The sequence below is a fragment of the Mobula hypostoma genome, chromosome 11 (genome assembly GCF_963921235.1).
Source record: "Mobula hypostoma chromosome 11, sMobHyp1.1, whole genome shotgun sequence".
NCBI classification, from domain to species: domain Eukaryota; kingdom Metazoa; phylum Chordata; class Chondrichthyes; order Myliobatiformes; family Myliobatidae; genus Mobula; species Mobula hypostoma.
The window spans coordinates 99,469,611-99,493,414 of record NC_086107.1 but is presented as its reverse complement, the minus strand read 5'-3'; the positions used below and the strand labels follow the sequence as shown (position 1 = coordinate 99,493,414).

Sequence of the window (23,804 nt, the reverse complement as noted above, 5' to 3'; positions counted from 1 at the left end):
TAGAGCGGTAGATAAAAACAAGACAGTAATAGAAAAACAGTATTAAATAGATAAGTAGCAGAAAATAAGCTGCAGCAGCACCAGAATATCACAGTAATGCACAAAGTGCCGTTAGTGCAAGTATTTGAGTCCTTGTGTGTGCTCACAGTTTCAGTCATCGTTCTGTGGGAGTGGTGTGATGGAGGCCACAGCTCTGGGACAGAAGCTGTTCCTCAGTCTATTTGTTCTGGCTTTTAGCGTCCTGAACCTTTTGCTGGACGGCAGTGGGTCAAACAAGGAGCGGCCGGGGTGTGTGGTGTCTCTGGTTATGCTGATTGCTTTCCTCCTGAATCTGCTGGAGTAGATGGTGTCCAGTCCTGGGAGCTCCATCCTGACAGTCCGCTGGGCCGCCTTCACCACGCGACGCAGGTCTTGTGTCGCTCAGCGGCTGTGTAGCTGGCACACCACACTGTGGTGCTGTTGGTCAGAATGGTCAGGATGGTTTCAATTGTGCATTGAACTAAAATTAGAACCTCTACACTACTTGTTGACACTGCTATACTAACATTAAAGATTTGAGAAGGTTGGGAATGAGGAAGGGTGGAACAAAGGGAATGTCTTTGACAGGGTGAATAAAAAGCACCATATGCTGGAATCTGAAGCAAAAATTAAACAGCTGAGAAAACTCAGTGGGTCAGGCAGCACCTGACAAGGTTTCAGGTAATCTGCTGCTCTTCTGTCCTTTTTCTCTGATCTACCGGTTATTCCTACACCCCTAATCAGCCCGTTTCTTTCCACTCCCATCTGCCCGTCACCTGACACACTGCACCCACTGAATTCTCTTCTCCCCTCTGTCCCATTACTCCAGCCCACCTCCTGTGTTTGGTTCCGTGCTCGACCTTCCTTTCCTCTCAGATTCCATCATCTGTAGTCCTTTGTTGGCTCCCAGCCTTTATCACATTTTCTACTTTGCCCTTCCTCAACTGGATTCACCTATCGCTTGTCAGTTCTTGCGCCATCTTTTGCCCTCAGCTTGTTGTGCTGGCTGTCCTCCCCTCTGCCTTCCAGTCCAGATGAAGGGTCCTGACCTTCAACGTTGACTGTTCATTTCCTTCTACTGACCCACTGAGATTCTCCAGCCAATCGCACTTTGGTTTCCGATTTCATCATCTGTGGTCCCTTGTGTCTTTAAGTTCTAAAGAGTAGTTGAGGGGAAAACTTTTTCTTTTAAGCACAAGGGCATGGTTGATACCTGGAACTTACCGCCAGCAGAGGTGGTGGAATGAGATACGATCACAATGTTTCAGAGACGTTTAGACAGGCACTGAAATAGCGAGAGTATAGAAGAACATGGTCCGAATGTGGCAGTGGATCTGTGTAGATGGGCAAAAAAATGGCCATCATGGACAGGATATGCTGCTGCCTCACAGTTTCAGTCCTGACCTCCGGTGCTGTCTATGTGGAGTTTGCATGTTCTCCCTGTAGTCCTGTCTGTTTCCACCGGCTGCTCCTCCCATTCCACAAAGTTGGGAGGTTTCTGGGGTAATTTGGCACTCTAAATTGAAGGTGAATGGCAGAATTTGGGGGCGGGTTGGTTCTGGTGAGAGGGGTTTGATGAGAACGTGGAGAGAGTAAAATAGGATTAATGTACGATTAGTGTAAATATGTGGTGACGGGTGGCACAGATGTGGCGGGTGAAGGGCCTGTTTCTGTGCTGTGTCTCTGACTGCATTTTGTATGGTCCCTGGTAAAGGCAGCTGAAGGAACGAGGAGCTCAACAGGTCAGACAGCATCTGTGGAAATGATTAAACAGTCGATGTCTCGGGCCAAAACCCTTCATCAGGACTGGAAAGGAAAGGGGGGGGGGGACCAGAATAAGAAGTGGAGAGAGGGGAAGGAGGCACATAACGGGTGGAACAAGTGACGGGGAGGGGAGATATTGTGAGAAGCTGGGAGGTGATGGGTGGAAGGGCTGAGGAAGGAATCTGACAGAAGAGGAGAGCAAGTGGTAAGTGAAAGGGAAGGAGAGGGGGGCACCAAAGGGCAGGTGAGGAGAAGAGAAGGAGTGAGAGGGGAACCAGAATGGGGAATGGAAAAAGAGAGAAGGGAGAGGGGAGAGAACAGAACAGAAGTTAGTGAAAGTGATGTTCATGCCATTAGGTTGGAAGTTATGCAGACGGAACATGATGTTACTCCTCCGACCTAAAATTGGCCTCATTGTGGTAGTAGAGGAGGCCATGGACCGACATGTCAGAATGGGAAGTAGAGTTAAAATGGGTGGCCACCGGGAAATCCCGCCTTTAGTGGCAGACGGAGTGAAAGTGCTCAACAAAGCAGTTCCCCAGTGTACATCAGGTCTCGTTGATATGGAAGAGGCCGCACGTGGAGCGCAGGATACAATAGATGACTTTCAGGTGACGTGTCACCTCACCTGGATAGACTGGCCCTGAAATGGTGGTAAGGGTAGGGGCACATGTAGCATTTGCCCCATTTACAGGGCTAAGTCCCAGGAGGGAGATCAGTGGGGAGGGACGTGGACAAAGGAGTCACATAGAGAGTACCCCTACGAAAAGTGGAGTGGGGGAGAAAAAGGTGTATTTAATGGTAGGATTCTCAGCTACTGATTCATTTCCTTTCCCCAGCAGATTTCTGAAATCGGACCAGACTGCTGCAGCCTTGCCATACTCATCCTCAAATGAGTTGGTTACTATACACACATCACCCTCTGAGTGAAGAAGTTCCCTCTCAGGTTTCCCCTTAAATATTTCACCTTTCACCCTGAATCTCTGAGTCTAGTTCTAGGCTTCAACCTGAAGGGGGGGAAAGCCTGCATATATTGACCCTCTCTATGCCCCTCATAATTTTGTACACCTCTGTAAGATCTCTCCTCATTTTCCTGTGCTCCCGTTCTAAACCACTCAACCTTTCCATGTAACTCAGGCCCTCAAGTACTTGTGAATTTTCACTGCACTCTTTCAAGCTTATTGATATCTTTTGTAGGTGGACAACCAGGTATAGACACGTACTCCGAATTTGGTCTCAACAACATCTTCTACAACTTCAACATAACATTTCATCTCCTGTACTCTTTACTTTGATTAATGAAGGCTAATATGCCAAAAGGTCTCTTTACAACCCTCTGATGCCACTTTCAAGGAATTATAGATCTGTATTCCAGATCCCTTTGTACTACGGACACCTCAGTGCCCTACAAATCACTCTAAGTTCCACCTAGTTTGCTCTGCCAAAGTGCAACACCTCATATTTGTCTGCATTAAATTCCATATCCTGTTTTTCAGCCCTTTCTTTCCTGCTGGCCCAAATCCTGCTGCAAGTTTCGACAGCCATTCTTGCTGTTCACTACAACGCCAATTGTGGTGTCATCTGCAAAAATGCTGTTCCAGTTCACCACATTGTCATCTAAATCATTAATATAGATGCGGAGCTACAACAGACAACACACCACTAGTTACAGGCCTCCAATCGGGGAGACAACCATCGACTATCACTCTGTCTTCTCCCACTAAACCAACGCTGAATCCAATTTACTATTTCATCTTGGCTTAACCTTCTGGACCAACCTCCCATCCGGGACTTTGTCAAAGTCCATGTAGACAATGTCCACCACCTTCCTTTCTTCAACCTTTTTAGTTATCTCCCCCCCCCCCAAAAAAAACTCTGTAAGATTGTGATGTTGAAACGGTGAGCTTTCGGTCTTCCCTCTCACTGTGGAAGGAGCACGTTGAAGTGCTAGGTTATGGACTGCATTTTCTGATGGACCTAGGCCACGGTCTCTTTGTGGGCTTTGCTATTGCTTGCTTGGTGTTGGGGAGGGAAGTAAGGGGAGGGGGAGGGTTGATGCTTTTCTGCTGCTTTTGCGTGGGAGGGCAGGAGGATTGCTTTGGGATTCTAACATTCTTCTACCATTCATTCTTTGGGGTTTTCTTTTGTTTTCTGGATGTCTGTGAAGAGTAAGAATTTCAGGTTGTATGCTGTATACATTCCCTGATATTGAATAAAACAATTGAACCATTGAATAAACCCACCTCAGGGATTTCAAGAGGAGATGGTTACAGTAATGGGAGATGAAGTGAAAGTTGCTGTTATGTAAGAACAAGTAATTTTTAAGAATAGATAGAAAGGCCCAATAAGCCTTCCCTTCTCAAACTACCCGTCCTCATGCCCTGGTCATTTCAGCTTACCCGCTTGCTTGTGTCTCCCCAGAAGCTCATGATTACTATCCTTCCTGTTAATTTAGTCTTTTGTTTTCCTTCCACAGGTTTTCCGCCAGTGATCACCCTTTGGGATGTCAACAATGACCAAGTTTCCGATGTTATTATTTCGTTCAGCTCCACTGGGAAAGTCCGAGACCAAAGAGGCATCTTCAGGCCACAAGGTAATATAATTAGGGCTATTCCAATTAACATCACTGTCCCATTTTTGACGGACTTTGTAACCAGTTCAGAGTGGTACCTAGAAAACTCATTTCTGATTACTGTTCCAGAGTTTTCTAAAACCCACTGCTGTAGAATCACGCCCATAAATGGCCTGGTTTCAAACTCTTGAAATCTACGGTGATATTCCTTGGGGTGCTCCCTGCCTTTTAGTCCCGCCTCCCCCCCCCCCCATGAGTTATCATCCAGTCAGTCGTTCACACTCATTATTATCACTCTCTGGGGTATCCTGCACTCAGTGATTTTTGCCTCTCTGAGCTATCTCTCAGACACTGTGGCTGTGCTCCCACCCACACTCACTCCCCAGACTGGACCGTGACCCTGTCTATTCTCTCCTTCCCTCGTGATTCTTCCACTCTTGTGCGCAGACGAGGTGTGTAACTAAACACAGGCGTGCAATAGAGAGCTAACTTTGGTGAATGCTTCTTCTCAGCGCTGACAACCTGCTGACACATTTGCTAGGAACCAAATGTACTGAGCTGGAATCCAGTAGGAAGAACAGCAGGGCTGTTTTTACCAATGGTGTAGAGAAGGTGTAGAATGACACAGCCCTAATGGGGTGAGTGGAATTACTGTGGATGGGCAAAAGAGTCTGTGTGGATAAGTTGGCTTCGAAGGGCCCATTTCTGTGCTGTGTGACTTTGAGGAGGTTGTACGTGTTTATATTCCGGAGTCCTCAGTAACTGGCAGTTCCTCAAGCTGAGAAACAAGGGAAAATCTGCAGTTGCAACACACGCAAAATGCTGGAGGAACTCAGCAGGCCAGGCAGCATTTAGGAAGGCAGTATAATCGACGTTCTGGGCCAAAACCCTTCGGCAGGTCTTTGGGTTTCGGCCCAAAACGTCGACTGCTTACTCTTTTCCTAGATGCTGCCTGGCCTGCTGAGTTCCTCCAGCATTTTGTGCGTGTTGCTCCGTTTGTGTGAAGGCTGGGTAATTCAAGTTACTGAGGAAAACTGGACGCTGCCCATACAGATCCCTGCTCTCACCACAGTGCTAGGCAAGGTCATCTATGATGGGACAATGCAGGAACGTTTCTAGGTTGGGTCAAGTAGGATTGTGATGTGCTGCCAGTGTCTCTTGGCACCCCTCACTTGTCTAGTACAAACCTGCAGATCATCTCCTAAGAGGGTCCCCTTACACACCCTGTCGACTGTGAAAGCAAAGTGTCTGTTTCTCATCCGGGAGTTAATCTGCGCGGATAATCTGTTAATAGTTGCAGTGACTAATAGGTAGACTACCTCCCATCGCCAATGTGAAGCCTGGTTTATACTTCTGCATCAATGCGTCACTGTAAGGTCTGTGTCGCTGCAAACCCCGTGCAAAGCTGACGCGGAACCCTACGCGAGAGCTTGCGTTGCTGCGACGCGCACCTCTCCCAAAATGTAACTATGCGTTGCGGCAACGCAGACCGCAACAACTGTGATTGGTCTGCTTGGTAGCATCGCATTTCCTCCTACACTGCAATAGCTTCCCATTGGGCGACTGAAGGGCAGAGAAGGAACTCTGGCTGCAATGCTTTCCATAAAACTTTACAGACCTCCGAAATTATGGAGGACACAATTCGCTTTTACGAAAAAAGACGCTCGCTTCTTGTTTACCCTGAGAGACACTACCATGACCATGAAGCCTTGTGTGGGCAGCTGAGTGCGCGTGCGTGACGTGCGCGAATTGCAGAGCGGCGCAGACACACCAACGCAGAAGTATAAATGTTCACAACGCGCGTAAGTCACTTGCGTAGGTTACGGCGTTGAGTTAACGCAGAATTATAAACCAGCCTTGAGGTTGGTGATGTGGCACAGCGGAATAGATAGTAGTTTCTTCCTCACAGTTCCAGCATTTGGGGTTCTGTCTTGACCTCCATCCTATCTGTCTGGGGTTCGCACATTCTCCCTGTGACTGTATGGGTTTCATCAAAATGCTACGTTCCAAGTCAATTCAAGTTTATTGTCATTTAACTATATACATGTATATAGAAATGAGACAACATTTCTCTGATCCAGGGTGTAAAGCACAGTGGTACACGTAACACACAGTAACTTGTGAAGGTAAGGATAAAATCTACAGACTCGCGCACTATGAATTACCCTCATTGTGCGTGCGCGAGAGAGACTGAAGGGGTATTATTCGTAGGAGATTTAATGGAAGTGTTAATGGGCATATGTGAGGGGTTAGGTTACAGGGAATTCATTAGTGGAATGGGATTAACTGAATAACTCTTGAGAGACAATGAGCCAAATGATCTCCCATATTACAGGAAATAAGATGAAAGTACAGTATTGTGAAACAGTCTTAGGCAGATGTATATAGCTAAGGTGCCTAAGACTTTTGCACAGAATTGTAGTAATTTTATGTATTGCACTGTACTGGTGCTGCAAAAAAAAGCAAATTTCATGACATATGTGAGCGATGATAAACCTGATTTTGATTTGGGTCTCTATTGTGGACTGAGAGTGGGAAGGGGGCAGGGAGAGGGGAATCAGGGTTGGGAAAAGGAGAAGGGAGCGGGAAGCACTGGAGAGACATCCTGTAATGACCAATAAACCCAATGTTTGGAATCAAATGGCCTTGCCTGGTGTCTCAGGGCTGGGTGTGTCCGCACCACCCACCCACCCACCACTGGCACTCCTCTACCACCCCTCCCATGGCACTTCACATTGACAGATACAGTCCCGTGCAGGAGTCTTAGGCAGCCCAGCTATGTGTATGTGCCTCAGAAGTTTGCACAGTATTGTAAATGTCACAGGCCAGGATACTGTCCTGCGGGCTATTGAAAGTTTCCCACTTCCAGCCTCCGCAGTCACTAGCAGTCTGCCATTTGATATTGTTGAGTCCACACCCAAGGAAGGGTGTGGAACAACAGCAGCCTGATGGAGAACACCAAACTGCGAGCTGACCGCACCTGTGACCTTGAACAGCACGTGCAAGGCTGGAGAAGTTACCTCGGCACCCTGGGCATCTTGTGTTCACCAACAAGGGGGTCCTGGACAGTGCCAAATGCATCAGTGTGCATTAATAGCAAAGAGAATACTTTATACTTATACTTTATTGTCGCCAAACAATTGATAACTAGAACGTACAATCATCACAGCGATATTTGATTCTGCCCTTCCCGCTCCCTGGATTACAAATCGATAGTAAACATTAAAAATTTTAAATTATAAATCATAAATAGAAAATAGAAAAATGGAAAGTAAGGTAGTGCAAAAAAACCGAGAGGCAGGTCCGGATAGTTGGAGGGTACGGCCCAGATCCGGGTCAGGATCCGTTCAGCAGTCTTATCACAGTTGGAAAGAAGCTGTTCCCAAATCTGACCATACAAGTCTTCAAGCTCCTGAGCCTTCTACCGGAAGGAAGAGGGACGAAAAGTGTGTTGGCTGGGTGGGTCATGTCCTTGATTATCCTGGCAGCACTGCTCCGACAGCGTGCGGTGTAAAGTGAGTCCAAGGATGGAAGATTGGTTTGTGTGATGTGCTGCGCCATGTTCACGATCTTCTGCAGCTTCTTTCGGTCTTGGACAGGACAACTTCTATACCAGGTTGTGATGCACCCTAGCAGAATGCTTTCTACGGTGCATCTATAAAAATTAGTGAGGGTTTTAGGGGACAGGCCAAATTTCTTTAGTTTTCTCAGGAAGTAAAGATGCTGGTGGGCCTTCTTGGCAGTGAACTCTGAATAACCCAGTAGTTGTCCGGAAGTGGGAGCATGACTTCTCTTTTGTTTCCTCAGCCAGCTTGAAGCTCCAAGTGTCGGTGGCGGTGTTGTCGGGGGTGGACGGCAGTGTTCTCTGGACGACCCCGGCCTCCGAACGGCTGAAGTTCATCCACTGTGGCATTGGCTACACCGATGGAAAGGGCGCCATCTGCATCTTGGTTGGAGTCAATCATATGCTGAAGGCTGTTAACAGCAGCTCAGGTGTGCAGGCCTCCCCCCGCCGCCCCACTCTCGCCCAAGATAGCCTGGAAACCTGTCCTCAAAACACTGTGGTATCTGGGTGTCTTCTCCAGAACATTCTGCTATTGGACTCTTCTTATAGAACTCAGCCACTGTAATGAAGCCAAGTCATTACAGAACGTTCCCACCAGGCCCAGTCGTTACGGAACATTCCTACTGTAACTGGCCACGTTGTTAAGGAACGTTGCCTTGGGATGCTTGGGCTGTTAACCATGCCCCATTGCCGCGGGACGTTCCCACTGTTATAGTGAAACCTCTGTTGCAATGTCTCTGTGTAAACAATCACCTAATTTTCACTGTATTACAGGAAGTAGCTTCTGGGAAAGGAAAAGCGTGTACCCTTCCCACCGGACTCCAGCTGCCCCGCCTGTGCAGCTCCCGGACATTGATGGTGATGGCTTTGGAGACGTACTGCTTGGGAGCAAGCCGGTTACATTGGTATGGGACCACTCTCACCTTCAACCAGAGTAACTACAGAACCGCTTTAAATAGTAAAGGCATCCGTTAGTCTTGCGAGACCATGGATCTGCGCCTGGAAAGTCTTCACTCTCCAGGGTGCAGGCCCGGGCAAGGCTGTATGGAAGACCAACAGTTGCCCATGCTGCAAGTCTCCCCTCTCCACGACACCAATGTTGTCCAAGGGAAGGGCATTAGGACCCATACAGCTTGGCACCGGTGTCGTCGCAGAGCAATGTGTGATTAAGTGCTTTGCTCAAGGATGCAACATGTTGCCTTGGCTGGGGCTCGAACTCATGACCTTCAGGTCACTAGTCCAATAGCTTAACCACTTGGCCACGTGCCCACACTCCCCTTTAAATAAGCCGCTGTTAAACTGGTACATTCTTTTCCCATCTGTGCTGCAGTTTTGCTGAGAGAGTAAGTCTACATGGGAATGTCCATTTGTTGTTCACTCGGGTAAGGCATTTGACTAGGAGAAGATTCTTCATGGAAATTCACTGCACTGTTCTCGGTTTCATGGCCTCGGGATATGGGGAGCACTAGGTTATCAGCTGACGGCTTTTTAATGGGAGATTGTATTAAGCTGTAGTGAATTTGAACTGCATAACAGAGCAGAGAATTGTCCTGCTGACTGAGCCACCCTTAATGTTGTTGAAAGGACAGAGATTAGTTGCACGGTCAGCTACTTTTGGTATGTTGACACTGCAATTCCCATTAACAGTGACGTAGCTTCAGTGCGGAGGATCATTCTGAGGGCTGAGATGGTACAGTGTAAATATAGACTCCTGGCTCTCAGAGCTGCCCTTTGCAGTAACACAAAGGTCATTCTCTAACTGAGATCAGCCGGGTCACGGAACACAGAACAGTACAGCGCAGGAACAGGCCATTCGGCCCACAGTGTTGTACTGAACCAGCTACAAAGCAAATCCGAAACACCCAGTCACTACCTACACCACGTCCATCTTCATCCATGGTCAGTTAACACTTTTCAGTATATTGTTAACGGTCAGTGAGAATGGGGCTCTCTGTACCCTCCAGCTATTTCACATGTGTATGAATAAGTGCTCTTTACCCCAGGGGCACAGATCTTGCCAGCAACTGTTGCCTGAGGGCCACGACCCATCAGCACTCTACTAACACTGCCAGACTAAAGAGCTACCCTGTGATAAGACTGTTAGACGTAGGAGCAGAATTCGGCGATTTGGCCCATCGAGTCTGCTCCACTATTCCATCATGTCATATTCATCATCCTCTCTCAACGCCATTCTCCTGCCTTCTCCCTGTAACCTGGGTGCGGTCTTTCATGGTTTCCATCATGGTTCTTGGATTTACTGGGTATGCCCACAAGAAAACGAATCTCAGGGTTGTGTACTTTGATGCCCTTACTAATCAGGAACCTATCAACCTCCGCTTTAAGTATACCCAATGACTTGGCCTCCACAGCCGTCTTTAGCCGTGAATTCCACAAATTCACCACCCTCCGGCTAAAGAAATATCTCCTTATCTCTGTTCTGAATGGACATCCTTATATTCTGAGGCTGTGTCCTCTGCTCCTAGGTTTCCCCACCATAGGAAACATCCTCTCCATGTCCATTCTGTCTATGCCTTTCGTTCTTTCATTGCGTGTGCCTGCGTGCGTGCGAGTCTGTGCGTATGCGTGTGCGTACGTGCGTCCGTCTGTGATGATGTCTCTTTCATGGCTTTTTACAAGGTGCGGAGCGAGAGAGAGAGACTGTGTGGTGCGCAACTCCTCACTTTTCGCAGTATTTTTCCCTTTATTTTTACGAGGTCGAGTTGCGATCTCAACACTCAGTCTGGCACAGATGGAAGGCGTACCTGGGAACGGACCTGACTGGTTTCGAACCCGGGAACCTCCGCTCCCGGGTCCGGCGCCGATGGCATTGCGTCACCAGCCGGCCCTCTGTCTATGCCTTTCAATATTTGTTAGCTTTCAATGAGCTCCCCACCCCCCCGCATCTTTCTAAACTCAAGTGTGTGACCTAACGCTCCCACCCAGTGCTTTCATTGCACTGCTCTGAGGGGCTGACATACCTGTTTCTCTCGAGCACTCTGCATCCTCTCACTCTCTCACTCTATCCATTGCACTAACCTACAGGGCGCCTCACACCGTACCAGCTCAGTGGCTCTGCATGTACTCTGCTGTCCTAACCGGGACGGATACCGGGACCTCTCCAGTGCCATATGTGCTTCATCAGCCCCCAAGGAGTCACACTGCATTTAGACATATAGGACTAAACTGGTACGGGTTTTTATTTGTCTATCTACCTGTCCGTCCATCATCCATCTATCTGTCCAGCATGAAACAGGCCCTTCCAGCCCAACGAGCTGCACTGCCCCGCAACTCGCCTGTTGAACTCTAGCCCAATGAAGGGACAATTTACAATGACCAGTTAACCTACTAGCCGGCACGTCTTTGGACTGTGAGAGGAAATCGGAGCACCCGGAGGAAACACAAGTGTTCCGCGGACAGGACGTACAAACTTCTTACAGTATCGAACTCCAATCTCTGACGCCGAGATGTAACAGCATGAGGCTAACTGCTATGCACTGTACCCTCCCCATCCATAACCCTGCGCCAGGGCGTCCTGCAAAAACACGATGCCACCTACACCCTATGCCAGTCTAAAGAGTCCATATGCTATGTCTGAGTTCAGTGCTGACTGTGCCAGTCCAAAGCTCCAACTGTGGGTATTGTGCCAGTCTCGGAGATGTAGTACCCCCTGCCTGTTGCTGATTTAAACACTATCATATCAGATCCTTTTTGATATTGGGTGGACGTGTGGGTGGTGCTGGTAGTGGCCAGCTGTACTCATCAAATAAGTATCGTAACAAGCTGGCACAATGTACAACAACACTACGAGTACCATTTCCTCTGTGTGGCATAGAGGAGCAAGATTTGTGCCTTTATAAAGTGGGTCAATCGTCTTCACCAGTAGGACTTTGAGAGCTACATTGCTCTGTGGCACTGACTGAACTGCGGCTTTGCTAAATCGATAACGTTATGGATCTCGATCTGTAGTTATTCAGTGTTTGCTGCCCCAATAGAGAGATGCCAGAGGGAATGCTGGAGCTTCAGGAAATCATCGTCCTTGGTGTAGAAACTCAACATTGTGAGTAGAGTAGGCATTTTTTTACAACGCCATATCGAAAAAGCAGTTTATGTTGAGAAGGAGTCACTAGTCCGACGGTTTCATTGGAGAGTATTAATGAACCCATTTGATTTTTATGACAATCCAGCACTGTCTTCAATCACTTTAACTGGTTATTGTATTTTTTTAAATTGAAAAATGTTTAACAGAAGTTGATACATAAGTTATAAAGCATCTGGAACCTAAGCATTCCCCATCTATTGCCTCAACTTGGTCCGTACACGCCACACCACCGCCACCCTGCACCCTCGAGACGTCAGTTCATTCGACAAAAATGCCAAGTTATACAGGCAGTTCAGAAGCTCAACTCCGAAAGAGAAGCTACAGTCTATAAAAGTGTGGGTTTCAAAAGTAGAGATGTTGTGCCAAGCCTTTGTAACTCGCAGGTGAGACCCTTACTGGAGTGTTAAGACCATTTTAGGCACTACATATTCACTATGATGTCAATGCCCCAGAGAAGGTGCAGAGGAGATTTAGCAGAACAGCTGGGAGCTGAGACTGCTTTTGTTATGTGGAGAGGCCAAGGAAACTGGAGCTAGAACAGAGAGGGAAACAAAATTCATGCCTCTATTTGGCATTTGGATCTGCATTTATTAATCAAGTCCAAATAAACAATCAGTAACCCCTTGGCCCCAACAGGCGGCTTCTCAAGGCCGCTCCAATGAGGGCAACCGTGTGGCCTTGTGTGGAGGATCAGGAGGTGCTGGCAATGAGTTCACCCAAGTTAGATAGAGGAAGCAGAGCCAAAACTGGATGCTACTCTAATGAATTCTTTCTATTCCAGACCAATCGGATTCATGATATGTCCTTTGTGTTTGTGTCGGGAGCAACTGGGGCCCTGATTGGTCAGCCGGTAACTTACAATCTCACTGGTGAGGGCAAGTTGATTGGCCCAAAGGCCTGTGTGTCTACTGAAGGGGCGCTCTACATTCTCTTCGGTTACGGTAAGCAAAAGGCACACATTTGTCTTCCTGATCGCTCTCAATGTTTCGTTGCCACTTCCTCACATGATTCCTCCCTTTCCCATCCTAGGCTATGGCCACCTTAGTGCTCACATTGGTGGTGGGTTGTGGCCATTTATTAGTCATATTTTCTTTGTCCAGTGACAAGCAGGCTTCAGTGTTTGTCAGCTGGTCCTGGTATAATCCTGCTCCGTTCAGGGCAGACCAAAGTTCATGTTTTTGCAGTTGCTCAGACCGTGTAGAAATACAGCACTTTGCCTTTTCAGTCTTTGACTGGTTGGCTTGGGTATGGAGGTGGTTGTAGGCTTCCAGGTAGTCTATCCCTCCCTTGCCCCAGCAGGAGGCTTCTCGGTTGCCCTGATGCCCTGGCCAGGCCCAGCCCCAGCATTTTCAACTTGTACTTGCTACACCACCTTACAGGTGGCTGTGCACTATCATACTGCTGTGTTGAACGCTCTATGTAGCTCCGGGCGTTAGTGATGGAGGTGCCTGTTGCCTTCTGTTCACTCTTAGCCACAGTTCTCCAGATACCTGGCAGTGCCTTCCCAACAAAGCTGCAGCACTGTACAGAAGTCTTAGGCACGTATATTTGTGGTGACTCAGCAGCATTTCCCACTCAAGATGGGTAGCACTCCCCACTCATTTCTTTACAGCACAGAGGGCAAAGTGTTCGCCCAGAGTGAAGTCAAGTGGTCTGGATGAGCTTCCAGCCACGGTTGATGAATCCTATCCATCTGAAGCAACTGTAAGGTGCCAGTAAACCCGCCTTTGCCCCCGCTTCTGTCAGTAGAAACGGTTCAGCTGGGCTTAGCAGCTAAGCCACACATGAAGGCCAGGAGCTGGACTTGGTTGACAGAGGCCATTTGAGACGCACGCGATTGGAAGCATTTTGTAGGTAGTGGGAGTTTTCTTTCCACTGCTTTCATTCCACTTCTTATTTTACTCTTGGCCTTCCTTCGCTCTGTGTTTGGGTCTGGGCTCCGGATCATGTCGTTGAAGAGGATGCAGTGCAGGTTACTCTCGGTCTTCTCCCAGGTGGTGTCTTGGGTCTGAGGTAGCCAGTCCAGTTCTGTGGGTTCTGTTGGTTTAATGACACCAATGTGCGGGCCTACCAACTGTACTACAGATCCTGAAAACATAGGAAAGAGTGTTTTTTAAAAAAAAAAAGCAGGAGCAGATGGCCAATCAGTCCCTCCAGCTAACTCCCAGCATTCAACAAGATCATAGCAGATCAACACACACACACAGTGCTGGAGGAACTCAGCAGGCCACGCAGCATTGATGGAAAAGAGTACAGTCGAAGTTTTGGGCCGAGACCCTTCATCATTCGGATGATTACACAATGTTCAGCACCACTTGTGACTCCTCAGATAAAGTCCAAAGAATATTTATTATCAAAGTGTGTATATTATATACAAACTTGAGATTCATCTCTTAACAGGCAGCCACTAAACAAAGAAACCCAATAGAACCCATTTGAAAAAAGAAGACTGTCAAACACCTAATATGCAAAAAAATAAATCGTGCAAACATGGAAAAAGTAAGCAAATAATATTCGGAACCGAAGTTCACGAATTGAGTTTGCAGCCATGAAGCCAGTCATACTTGCAGCTGGTGCAGGAACCTATTAGTCACAGGCCACAGCCTCAGTTTAACGCAAGGATGAGTCCACTGGGCAGTGAGCTGAACACCAGCCTGTCCCTTGCCTCCAGCCCGACACCCTGACCTTTTCAATCTGGCCCGGTGCTTAAGTTGGCCAAATATCGGCTTTTGGACTCAGGCCCTGCCGGCTGGACACTGCCCCGCCTCAGCTCACCACACCCGCTCCGGCAGTGGCCAGACATTGGCTCATTTGGCGCTCTCCGTCCTGGGCCCCACTGCCTCAATTTGGTGGGTACACGCCACACCACCGCCATCCTGCACCTTCGAGACTTCAGTTCATACCTCAAAAATGCCAAGTTGTACAGGCAGTTCCAAAGCTCAGCTCCGAAAGAGAAGCTGCAGGCTATTGATTGCAGTGATCGTTATCCAGAAAAAGAGTGATTAATACAGTAGTTAGTAGATTTGTTTGCTATCAGTAAGATATCACTGTGCCCCACCAACGCCATCTTAAACTGGTAAATGAAGCATCCCCCGCCAAACCCGATTAACCCTAACCTAATCACAGGACAATTTACACTGACCAGTTAACCTACCCAGTATGTCTTTGGACTGTGGGAGGGAATCAGAGAACCAGGAGAAAACCCTGGCATTCCACGGGAAGGACGTACAGAGACTCCTTACGGAACAGCCACTGGAATTGAACTCCAAAACTCCCTGAGCTGTAATAGTGTCGTGCCAACTGCTAGGCTACTGCAGCATCCTTTAAATCTGCCCTTTGTATGCCCTTGTAATTTTCCATATCTCTTCTGTTGCAAGGGAAACAAGTCCAGGTTCTCCTCGTAACCTGGTGAGGCCTCACTTGGAGTATTGTGAGCAGCTTTGGGCCCCTTATCTAAGAAAGGATGTGCTGTCATTGGAGAGGGTTCAGAGGTGGTTCACGAAAATGATTCTGGGATTGAAAGACTTGTCATTTGATGACTCTGGGCCTCTAGTCACTGAAATTCAGAAGAATTGGGTGACCGCATTGAAACCTGTTGAATGTTGAAAGGCCTTGATAGAGCGGATGTGGAGAGGATGTTTCCTACGGTGGGGGAGTCTAAGGCTAGAGGGCACAACCTCAGAATAGAGGTTCTTCCTTTTAGAACAGAGATGAGGAGGAATTTCTTTAGCCAGAAGGTGGTGAATGTGGGAATTCGTTGTCACGGGCGGTTATGGAGGTCAAGTCATTGGGTATATTTAAGGCACGGGGTGATAGATTCTTGTTTAGTCATGAAGGGATATGGGGAGGAGGCAGGAAATTGAGGCTGAGAGGGAAATGGATCAGCCATGATGAAATGGTGAAGCAGACTCAGTGGGCCAACTAGCCTAATTCTTCCTATAACCTACGATCTAATCATAGTCATACTTTATTGATCCCGAGGGAAATTGGTTTTTGTTACAGTTGCACCATAAATAATTAAATAGTAATAAATCCATAAATAATTAAATAGTAATATGTAAATTATGTCAGGAAATAAGTCCAGGACCAGCCTATTGGCTCAGGGTGTCTGACCCTCCAAGGGAGGAGTTGTAAAGTTTGATGGCCACAGGTAGGAATGACTTCCTATGACGCTCTGTGTTGCATCTCGGTGGAATGAGTCTCTGGCTGAATGTACTCCTGTGCCCACCCAGTCCATTATGTAGTGGAGGTCATAACTGAAATATCCCATCCCACACAACACCCTGGGGAATTTTTTCTGCTGTCTCTGCAGTAAGGATTGTGCAAGTCATTGAGCAAGATTGCCCTTTAGAAAAATGGCATCATCGACCTCTGAGTGGGATTGACAGGATGCAAGCTGAGTAGCTGGTCAGAATCTAGTAGATGGTCTCGTCTTTGAATAAAGATTTGGAAAACTGAGACTAAAAGGAGAAAGTCCTTGAGGTAAAAAGCTTAAAGAATGTTTGTAATTTCCCATCCACGAGGGCTGTCATTGCTGAATATAATCAGGATTGCGAATGATAGATTTTTGTTCACTGTGGAAATTGGGGGACCTAGTGATTGAGGCAATAGATCATCGATGAGTGCTGGAGCAGGCTTGGAGGTTTTGTAACTCTCATCTACTTTAACTTTTCATGTTATTTCGCCTTTAAGTAAAAACAGTTGAAATTTGCATTCACACAGTGTGAATATTCAAAATTGGAAAGGTTCATGAACTAAAAATTGAATGTAACTTGGGCTCACAGCACACAGGGTAAAATGCGGACAATTGCCCCCCCTTCTGGAAAGCATGGGGTAGTACAATGAATATGTTTTAAATTGCTGAACAGTGAGAGGTGTTCATGCAGAATAGCTCTGAGAACAGGTGACCTGTCCTTGAACACTTACGATCTCTGACTCACACCTGTCCATTGGTAACATTATCCAAACTTCCAGCGATTCTTTTCATGCCGTTCCAAGAACAAGGAGCTTCATTTCCAGTAACAGGTGAGGAAAGCTGGCTGTGGTCTCCTTGAAGCTAAACAGAGGTGAATGAGGCATTCCTAAACATGAAGGGTACAGACGCAGTATCTGCCCCTTGCCCCTTCCCCCTTCCCCCAATGGAGAAGGGATTGAGAAACTGAGGACCACAGGTTTAGGGTGAAGGAAACATGGAGAGATCCTCCTTCGCACCACATGCTTACGCTGTTGCACAGCATTGATAGGTGTAATGGCGCAAGCAGATTCATTTGGCTATCAGAAAGAAATCAGAGATGTACTTGCAATCATAGAGCCATAGAGGACTATAGCACAGAAACAGGCCAATCAGCCCATCTAGTTCCTGCCAAACTGTTGTTCCGCCTAGTCCCAACGACCTCAGACCATAGCTCTCCATATCTGTCCCATCCATGTACTTATCCAATTTTTTCTCAAATGTTGAAACCAAACCTACTTCCACTGGCAGCTTGTCCCACACTCTCACCATCCTCTGAGTGAAGAAGTGCCCCCTCATGTTCCTCAAACTTTTCACCTTCACTCTTAATGTATAGTCTCCAGTTCCAGTTTCACCCAACCTCAGTGGAAAAGTCTGCTTGCATTTACCCTATCTATACCCCTCATAATTTTGTATACCTCTAACAATTCTGTCAATCTTCAACGCTCCAGGGAATAAAGTCCGAATCTATTCAACCCTTCCCTACAACTCAGGCCCTCAAGACCCAGCAACATCCTTGTAAATTTTCTCTGTGCTTTTGCAATCTCACTGATATCTTTCCTGTGTGTTAATGACCAGAATTGCACGCAATACCCCAAATTAGGCCTCACCAAGATCTTATGCGACTTCAACATAACAAAGTTCTCAGTACTTTGATTTATGAAGGCCAATATCCCAAAAGCTCTCTTTGTGACTCTATCTACCACTTCCAAGGAATTATGGATCTGTATTCCCAGATCCCTCTGTTCTATCGCTCTCCTCAGCGCCCTACAGGCTCACTGCATAAGTCCTACCCTGGTTGGTCCTCCCAAAGTGCAACATTTCACACTTGTCTCTATTAAATTTCATCTGCCAATTCTCAGCCCCTTTTCTCATCTGGTCCAGATCCTGCTACAAGTCTTGTTAGTCGTCTTCACTGTTCTTTATGCCCCCTATCTTGGTGTCATCTGCAAATTTGCTGATCCAGTTTACCATATCACCAGATCACTGATGTGTATGATAAACAATAGACTCAGTACCGATCCCTGCGACACACCGCTCGTCACAAGCTTCCGGTCGGTGAGGCAACCAGCCACTACCACTCTGACTTCTCCTGCAAAGCCAATGTTGAATCAAATTTAATGCCTCGTCTTGAATGCCGAGCGACTGAACCCTCTTGACCAGCCTCTGTGCGGAACCTGTCAAAGGCCTTTGCGAAAGTCTATGTAGGCAAAATCCAGAGTAAGAGAAAGCCAGTTAATAGGACTGAACAAGATGGCTGATTCAGGTCACTAGATTGAATGCCTCCTCCTACGCTGTGATTAATCTGTGTGCCGTGATGAGCCTCATCTGGACTGCACTCTCCCCCGACTCCACTAATTACAGGGCTGATCATCCGGCATCTGGTGCCAAAGAAGGGTAGGAGTCAAGTTTCTTTGAAACACACTCCCTCGGTAAATTTTCACCAGCTACTGACTGAATCTTTTTGAAAGACATTTATCTTGGATCTACACGCCTATTTAGCTCTGGATACAGAAGTTCCTGTCTGATATCTGCGCTATCACAAAGTCAATTAGTAGCTTCGTTAATGCCATTGTGCCCTCTCTTGTCCTGATCCTAGACTCTGGAATTCACTCTCTAATTCTCCACATCCTATACATTCCCTTACTTTAAGACTGGCTGGCAATATCACTGACTAATTGTTTTGGTCACGTGCCCCTTGCTGCTATAGTACTGTTTGTTTTGATAAAGCTCCCATGGGGTACGGAATGACATATTGCCCTGTGAAGGCCGCACGGAGCGTTCCCAAAATAAAAAGTCAGGAAGTAGAGGAGATGATCAAAGAAGCGGTGGTGGGAGGGAGAGTTGGTGACAATGGAAGCGAAGGGAGGAGTTGCTCAGTTATGTAGCGGTGCGCTATGTGAATCCCGGCAATCTAGCAATGAATTTATCAGAAACTGATCTCATTTTCCTCAGCTGGGGCAGCAGGCTGAGGGTAGCAGACACCAATAGAATCAACAAACTCATTCATAGGGCCAGTGATGTTGTGGGGATGGAACTGGACTCTCTGACGGTGGTGTCTGAAAAGAGGATGCTGTCCAAGTTGCATGCCATCTTGGACAATGTCTCCCATCCACTACATAATGTACTGGGTGGGCACAGGAGTACATTCAGCCAGAGACTCATTCCTCTGAGATGCAACACAGAGCGTCATAGGAAGTCATTCCTGCCTGTGGCCATCAAACTTTACAACTCCTCCCTTGGAGGGTCAGACACCCTGAGCCAATAGGCTGGTCCTGGACTTATTTCATAATTTACTGGCATAATTTACATATTACTATTTAACTATTTATGGTTTTATTACTATTTATTATTTATGGTGCAACTGTAACGAAAACCAATTTCCCCCTGGGATCAATAAAGTATGACTATGACTATGACTAGGACAAATGTACCTGCTTAGCTTGTCAGCTGTTTTATTTTTCCCAGAACTCTGGGCTCGATGGTCATTTAATTTCCAGATGGACTTAGACTTGTCGAGGTAGTCACCAAACGTAGAACACAGAAAGGAGCCGCACCCTCAGTCCACAATGCCACATTAAACTAATTCCTTCTGCCCACACGTGATCCATATCTCTCCATTCCCTGCAAACCCCAGGGCCTGTCTAAAAGTCCCTGAATCATATCTGCTCCAACCACCACTTCAGCCGCTCATTCGAGGCACGTATGTAAAAATAACTTGGCCCACGTATCATCTTTAAACTTTCCCCATTTCACCTTAAAGCTGTGCTGTCTAGCATTTGTCATTCCTACCCTGGGGGGAGAAAAGATGCTGTCTCTCCTGTCTATCATTGCCATCATCGTCACGAGCCGTGTTATGTGACAAAGCTGGTCAGGTCCCATGACCGTGATTATTCCCGGCAAATTTTTCCACAGAAGTGGTTTGCCACTGCCTTCTTCTGGGCTGTGTCTTTACAAGACTGGTGACCCCAGCCATTATCAATACTCGTCAGAGATTGTCTGCCTGGCGTCAGTGGTCGCATAACCAGGACTTGTGATGTGCACCAGCTGCTCATACGACCATCCACCACCTGCTCCCAGGGCTTCACGTGACCCTGAATGGGGGCTAAGCAGGTGCTACACCTTGCCCAAGGGTGACCTGCAGGCAAACACAGGGAAGGAGCACCTCACACCTCCTTTGGTAGAGACGTATCTCCACCCCACCACCCAATCCTGTCTCTGCTTCTCATGATTTTATAAACGGTGCCTTAACTGATAGAAAGGGAAGCTCGGTGACTCAAAAGCCACTATTAGTCAGTCAAGTGGAGGGGGTAGGGGGTGGTCACCTGCTGTTAGAATAATGAAAAGATCCTTCCGCTCTCACTAACAGTCCTTTCTTTGAAAGGGAGCATCCAAGCTGTGTCTGTGAGGGACATATACAAACAAGCGAATGGCAAGGGCAGCTTGCCCCCGTCTCTGTGGAAAGAGGACTCCGCCGTGGAATGGAAGCATGAGGGAAACTTGTCTGGAGTCCTGCAGGTGTACAGGTGACTATTACTTGTGGCAGGTGGAATGAAAGAAAGGGGCTGGGGGCTTTCTGATGCCATTGTGTTCTGACATTGGTGCTGGGAAATTTGGTTCCATCTCTTTCCTTTCAATCTTTTTTTTTATTGATTTAAAAGAATAAGGATAAATACAAACCAGAGGACAGGTTATCTCAAATACATATTTCAATAATAGTACAAACAAAGAAAGGAATATACAGTGTCAAAATCATATATAGTATTAAGCTAATATAAAGAGACAAGAGAACCACTTCTTCTCTTTCAGTTCATAGGGAAAAAGAAGACTCGAGATTTCCTGTTATTGAGGGGAAAAAACCCACTAAACTAACCTAAAACAATAAAAAAAAGGGGGGACTGGGCAGTCCATTTTGAGGACAGTGTTTTAAAAAAAAGGGAAAATCCTTCTGATCAAATCTAAAACTTGGCAGAGAAAAAAAAAATTAACTGGAAAAGTAAAAAGAATTAGATCATCTAAAAATATTGAATAAAAGGTCGCCAAGTTTGCTCAAATTTAAAAGATGTATCAAACGTCTGGCTCCTTATTTTCTCCGAACTTAAACAAGACATAATGGAGGAGAGCCAAAAAAATACAGTAGGTGGATTGGGATCCTTCCAGGACAATAGAATAGCTCTCCTAGCCAACGTAGTTGAGAAGGTTCCATGTCCCTTTGATGTACCAGGAGGGGAGGGGGTGAACTGGGGATAAGTTCGTGGTCTAAGTTAGCAGGTGTCAATTTTAGAAAACCTAGCACATTTATTTTTCCTACATTTACACACTTAGTCTAGCAGTCATGGAGCATACAGATCCCTTCTTTGTAGAAGTCGGCGCCTTGGACCTCCAGAAAGTGGTCCACAGCGGGGGTGATTGATAAGTGAGTAGCCTGAAGGAGATGAGGAGAAACTTCAAACTTTCTGCATTATCACTCAAAGAGTTGAACTGCACGTGCATGTAACGAGAGCTGTGTAACTCATCGCCTTCTACCTTAGGCCACGAACTTATCAATCACCCCTGCTGTGGACCACCTGGAGGTCCAAGACGCTCTTGTTACATGCACGTGCAGCTCAACTCTTTGAGTGATAATGCGGAAAGTTTGAAGTTAGTAACTCATCTTAGGCCACGAACTTATTAATCACCCCTGCTGTGGCTCTCCTTTCAGTTAGTCCTGACGAAGGGCCTCGGCCCAAAACGTCGACTGTACCTCTTCCTGGAGATGCTGCCTGGCCTGCTGTGTTCACCAGCAACTTTGATGTGTGTTGCCTGCTGTGGACCACTTCTACAAAGAAGGGATCCGTATGCTCCACGACCGCTGGACTAAGTGTGTACATGTAGGAGGGGACTATGTTGAAAAATAAATGTGCTAGGTTTTCTAAAATTGACTCCCTCTACCTTAGGTCACGAACTCAATCAATCACTCCTTGTAAGTGAGTGGACTTCATGTGCAATCCTTCTTATTTTGGAATCGTGGTCAGACACTATGGTCTTTGTTCAGCGAATGTGGCCACAGTTCTACATACCTTGCACCTGCTATTCACTTCTTTGACCGCAGTTTGAAAATAGCGTTCAAGCAGATTGTGCCCTTGCCATATTTGAGCACAGTGACCTGACTTTATAGCTTTGTAAGCAACATTCATTAGCAGTAGGTGTGCCCAAGAGGAAAGGGCAGGTATTATTGCTCAGCTAGTTCCATCAAACAGCAATGTGATGATATTCAGATATCTTGTGATTAATGGCATTAATGTGGGGTCTAGCGACCTTGGGGTGTATATAGTATTGACCTGTACAGTGAAATGAGTCCTCCCCCCCCTCCCACCCCTCTGATACAGTAGAAGTGTTAAAGTACGTCTGAGAGCAGAGGCCAGGTAGGTCAAGGCATCTTGCCAAAGAGGGAAAGGTTTCAGAGTCTATCAGTCAGTGCAAACTAATCTTGAATGAGTAACTCATGTTGTTGGTAGGTTAAAGAAGGGCATGTTAATACGGGCCTTTGTGGCTGTCTCTAGGGGTTTGCATGTGATGTTGTCCTATTCTAGGCAACTGCAGTAAGTCACGTAGTGAGAATAATGCCAAAATAAGTTCATTATCCTACTGCTTAAAATAGCAGTAATGTGACCTGTGGCTGCAGTCAGTCACGTATTTAGAAAGCCATTTTGGCTTATCTTTCAAGAGATTGCAATGAAATATCAGTAGTGGAAAACATCCTAAAAGATGACTTTGGCAGCTGGGAGTACAGGTCAGTATATACGTGACCGAGTGATATCCTCTGAATCTTTTTTTTCTATTAACTATTGGGTGAAGGGATTAGGTATTGTGGTTTTGGGTGTTTTAACTGCAGGACTAGCCCGTGTACTGACTGTAAGTGGCACAAACAGCTCTCCTGTGTACAGACCGTGGGAGTTGCCTGTGTACGGATCCTGTAGTCTCAGCTGTACAGACTGCAGGGCTCTGTGAGGGTGCGATATACTGTGCATCCCCTTCAATATTAGATTACTCCTGTATAGTCAAGGCCAGGGGTTCCCAGTTTTTTTTGTTATATGCCATAGACCAATGCCATTAATCAAGCAGTCCGTGGACCGCAGGGTGGGAATCCCTGGTCTAGCCTTCCTGCGCTCTGTGAGGACGTAATATACCTACCTGTCGATATTGGAGTACTGCTGTCTGCTCTAGGTTCACTGCATGTTCAGGTTGTGGACCCACGCATCAGCTCGTGTGCACACGGTCGGGGCAGGCTGCCTTTGACCTTCTCTCTCTGCAGACGAACCGTTCCTGACCACCGACTCCGCTCTCCTTCCCTCACTGCACACCCACGAGGTGTGCTCGGGGAAACTCAGTGACAGTGATTACACAGGAGCAGGGGCTGGCTCGGCCTGCTTCCCACCAGGAGTAGTGGGCAGGTGTGCTTCTTTGTCAGTTTGAAGCAACATTTCCAGCACTGTACCGTACGAACCTGGATTCCCGTTGTCACAGGGCCCTGGTCATACCACAGAGAAATAGGTCCTTCTGTTCTGACCATCAA

General features: G+C 46.9%; 1 protein-coding gene across 2 annotated transcripts in view; it reads left to right on the top strand.

Moving 5' to 3' along the window:
- fam234b (family with sequence similarity 234 member B) overlaps positions 1 to 23,804 on the top strand; it is a 50,127-nt gene that overhangs the window by 3,404 nt on the left and 22,919 nt on the right. Inside the window, exons 3-7 of one of the 2 annotated variants that reach the window (XM_063062630.1) lie at positions 4,259 to 4,375; positions 8,162 to 8,347; positions 8,694 to 8,824; positions 12,800 to 12,959; positions 20,634 to 20,775. In XM_063062630.1, the coding sequence (XP_062918700.1) occupies positions 4,259 to 4,375; positions 8,162 to 8,347; positions 8,694 to 8,824; positions 12,800 to 12,959; positions 20,634 to 20,775 (736 nt within the window). The remainder of the gene's footprint in view (positions 1 to 4,258; positions 4,376 to 8,161; positions 8,348 to 8,693; positions 8,825 to 12,799; positions 12,960 to 20,633; positions 20,776 to 23,804) is intronic. The other variant, XM_063062631.1, reaches the window with a different exon arrangement.